The sequence below is a fragment of the Epinephelus moara genome, chromosome 2 (assembly GCF_006386435.1).
Source record: "Epinephelus moara isolate mb chromosome 2, YSFRI_EMoa_1.0, whole genome shotgun sequence".
In the NCBI taxonomy this organism is placed as follows: domain Eukaryota; kingdom Metazoa; phylum Chordata; class Actinopteri; order Perciformes; family Serranidae; genus Epinephelus; species Epinephelus moara.
In genome coordinates, this window is record NC_065507.1 from 37,621,414 (window position 1) to 37,625,207 (window position 3,794).

At 37.8% G+C, this 3,794-nt stretch overlaps 1 protein-coding gene across 1 annotated transcript in view; it reads left to right on the top strand.

Annotated features, from left to right (window-relative positions):
- The window catches only part of si:zfos-464b6.2 (uncharacterized), a 39,830-nt gene that overhangs the window by 21,108 nt on the left and 14,928 nt on the right, over positions 1-3,794 (top strand). The window contains exon 2 of the mRNA XM_050061024.1: positions 1,613-1,719. Coding sequence (XP_049916981.1) covers positions 1,613-1,719 — 107 coding nt within the window. The remainder of the gene's footprint in view (positions 1-1,612; positions 1,720-3,794) is intronic.

Genomic DNA, 3,794 nt, shown 5'->3' on the forward strand with positions numbered 1-3,794 from the left:
GACTTGACTTGACATAACCTGTGACTTGACTTGACTTGACTTGACGTGCCCAAGAAAAAATAACTTGGGACTTACTTGAGACTTGAAGGTTAAGACTTGAGACTTACTTGAGACTTGCACATGTGTGACTTGGTCCCATCTCTGATAGAAACACTCACAGGAAACGCTTTCCACACTGTTCTGGTTGACTACCTGGTGTTTGCCAATAAATTGTATCAGAGACATTCAAAAATATAGCTAGGGTGTAGGAGTTAATGTCAAACTAACTATTTTATCAAATGGCCCATTTATGGTCAACATAAAATAGAGAGATGGATGGAGCCTTCTGTCCGTACTCTGCATTCATTTTGTCAGTATTTGTGAATGTTTTCTGAAAGCTTACGGATAAAGATGACATGGAGCAGAACCACCAGAGATTGTGAGGGCAGTGTAGTGTAGTTCAAGCAAGACCCAACCATAGGAGACAATGCAGAAATTTAAAAAATGGTGGAACAGAGCAAATCAGTAATGTAGCGAAAGACTTATCCGTCCACGTCAGGATGTAACGTTATATGGCCGCACATGCCACCGCTGTCTACAGCGCTGCCTCCGTTTAAAGGTATCATCCCCCACTGTTGCATCATTTATTGTTTTGTGAAACTTTTGACTCTGCCCTCAAGTGCCATCTATGGGTTGTGTCTATGCTATCATAAAGAACATATAGAAGTATGAGGGCAGTGATATTTACAATATCTGAAACAGACATATCGATTTTTGTATGTAAAGGGAGTAAAAGTGAGCATCAAGGTGTTTTTTCGGCTGGCAGAGGTGAAAATAAATCATGACGAACATGAAGCATGTGGCTTATTTGTCACTTAAGCTTCAATTGAAGAAACTAAAAATAATAGCAGACAAAAACATCTGATCTGTGTGGACCAATCAGAAGCACGCTGGGCTTTGAAGCCAAATTTCGTAGTGGCCAAACAGTGGGACTACAATTTCTGGGGTCTGTCATGTGATGTCATTGGGTCCAAAAAGACTTTACCCCCTAGATTTACATTGTGACAGAGACATCTATAATCAGTGGAGAAATTTTCGCTCTACTATAAATATTTAATCCATTCAGTCCAATAACATTTGGAAATTCTAAAAGAGCTGTCAGATGAAATGATTTTTATCTCCATTTACATTAGTGGAATGCTACACCGGAAGTCAGCTGGAAATAGAGCAATTTTGACTTCATGCGCCACCAAGCAATTTTCATAGAACAAAGCCCCACTGCCAATGCTGTATTCAGGTCTCTTAATACATCCATGGGACCAAAGGTGACTGTAACATTTCTTGAATTAATATATGAAACAAACATAAATGTCACATTTCCTTCATGTTTTCCACAGGGTTTGACCTGTGACTGTAAACATATGTTGTTTTAAGATGTTTGTCTCATCATTTTTCAGTCTGTTGTTTCTAAAAAAAAAAAAGGAAAACTACAGTAGAACAATAGCCTTCATAATCAGCCTCCTCCTCTCTTACCTCCTGAATTGTTACTTAAACTTGTGATTAATATTTCTCATCAAGGAAAATGTATTGATATTACATGACCTCATCAAAATCATGTACTGTGGATCCATAGCTCCGACATGACCTTCCAGTTCATCACCCGGTACTACCATGCCACCAGTGATCCTCAGACCCCAGTGCAGTTCACACTGCCTCTACACCGTGGACCAGGACAAATGGGTAAACTTACCATTACGGAATGCTGCTCACTGCTTTTAGGAAATCAAAAATGTCTTTGTCCAACAGCTGTCTAAAAAAAACTTTCCACATCCTGATCGCCTTAGCTGGTGTTTCTTATCTAACTTCCTATTTCCTGTTGCTGAACTTCTCCCTCATTACCAGTCTCCATTAATGTTATTCATTGTCTTTCACTGCTTCCGTATTTATGTGGGGGAATAACATTTACTGCAGTTACAGCCCTAGTTTCACATTTACACCCATCAGAACATTTCAAAAAGGCGAGAGTTTATCTGGATTCAGGATGTACAGTGTAGTAAGTGTGTATTACATTAATCTTTTTTTTTTCTTTTTTTTTTTGTTAAAGATATTTTTTGCCTTTAATTGATGGGACGGATAACTGTGAGGGGGAGAGAGAGGGGGAATGACATGCAGCAAAGGGCCACAGGCTGGAGTAGAACCCGAGCCACTGTGGCAATGGCCTTGTATATGGGGCGCCTGCTCTATCCACTAAGCCACCGGCGCCCCAATGTATTACATTAATCTTAGTCACAGAAGTTGATGTGAGAATAAAAAGGTGGATAAACATTCAGACACAGTAAATGGATACTAAGCATGTTGGATGTTTTGATCTATCATTAAGCCCAACAGTGGGTAATTCAACACTGTCTACTAAAAAATCTGTTTACATATTTCTAATTTGCTGCAGCAAATATGTTACGAGAAAAATGTAATGCCATCTGCTTTTCATAAACAAAATGTGCATTATCTTGTTGATGCACATTATTTTCTCCTCTGCAAATGGAAAGCTTTACCTCGGGAAATGTCAGGAGAGTTCAGAGCGTCAAACCATTAATGTTACACAACAGTGTTTGCACTGCAGTGTGTTTCAAGGATAAAATCCTGAGCCGCTTAGTCTGCCAAAGAAAAAGATGGAAAAGATGAGCAGTAGTGGACGAAATATTCAGATATTCTGCCTAAGTCAAAGTTGCAATACCAGTGTAGAAATACTCTCAAAGGTAAAGTCCCGCATTCAAAATTGTATTTAAGTTCAAGTGCAAAAGCGTTAGCATCAAAATATACTTAAAGTACCAAAAGTAACAGTACTCATTATGCTATCATATATGTGTATACTGTATGAATATCATATACCTGGATTGTATTTATTGATCCAATAATGTATTTATCACTTTAATGTTGTAGTTAGTAAAAGTGTTGCTAATTTCAAATGCTTCTTATACTGCTGGGTAGCTAATAATATATCATAATTTATCAGTTGATTTATATTTTGTATTAAGAATATGAATATGCAAAGTAACTAGTAATTTAAGTTATCAAATAAATGTAGTTAAGTAAAAAGTACAATATTTCCCTCTCAGATGTACTGGAGTGGAAGTATAAAGCAGTAGAAAATGGAAATACTCAAGTAAAGTGCAAGTGCCTCAAAATTGTACTTAAGTGCAGTACATGTGTCAATTTACTCAGTTACATTCCATCACTGAAGAGTTTCAAGTTTCGACCACAAAGTCTGATGTGTGTAGAGGTCTGTATAGTTATACTGTGGCAGCCTGGTGCTGTTTTCAGACAGTTTAATGAAGGTGAATGGTGAATCATCTTGCAATAGCAACTAAAAAATAATTTAAAAGAAAATTACCCTCTTCTTGTGTAATCACCCCAACCTAAACATTTCTTTGGCTGTCTATTTACAGCTGCTGTGGTGTAAGTGCAGCGAAACATGCAGCTTAGTGGCTTTTGTGGAAGGACAACAGTTGACATCATCAACGTGTCTCTTAGACCCCATCCCAACTAGGCTACTTAAGGAAGTCTTACCTTTAGTTACAGTAACACATTAGACATGATCAATATATCTTTATTAACAGGCTATGTACCACAGTCCTTTAAGGTAGCTGTAATTAAACCTCTCCTAAAAAAGCCAACCCTGGATCCAGAGGTGTTAGCCAACTATAGACCAATATCTAATCTTCCCTTTTTTTCAAAGATCCTTGAGAAAGTAGTCGCAGACCAGCTGTGTGATTTTCTCCATGATAACAATTTATTTGAGGAATTTCAGTCAGGAT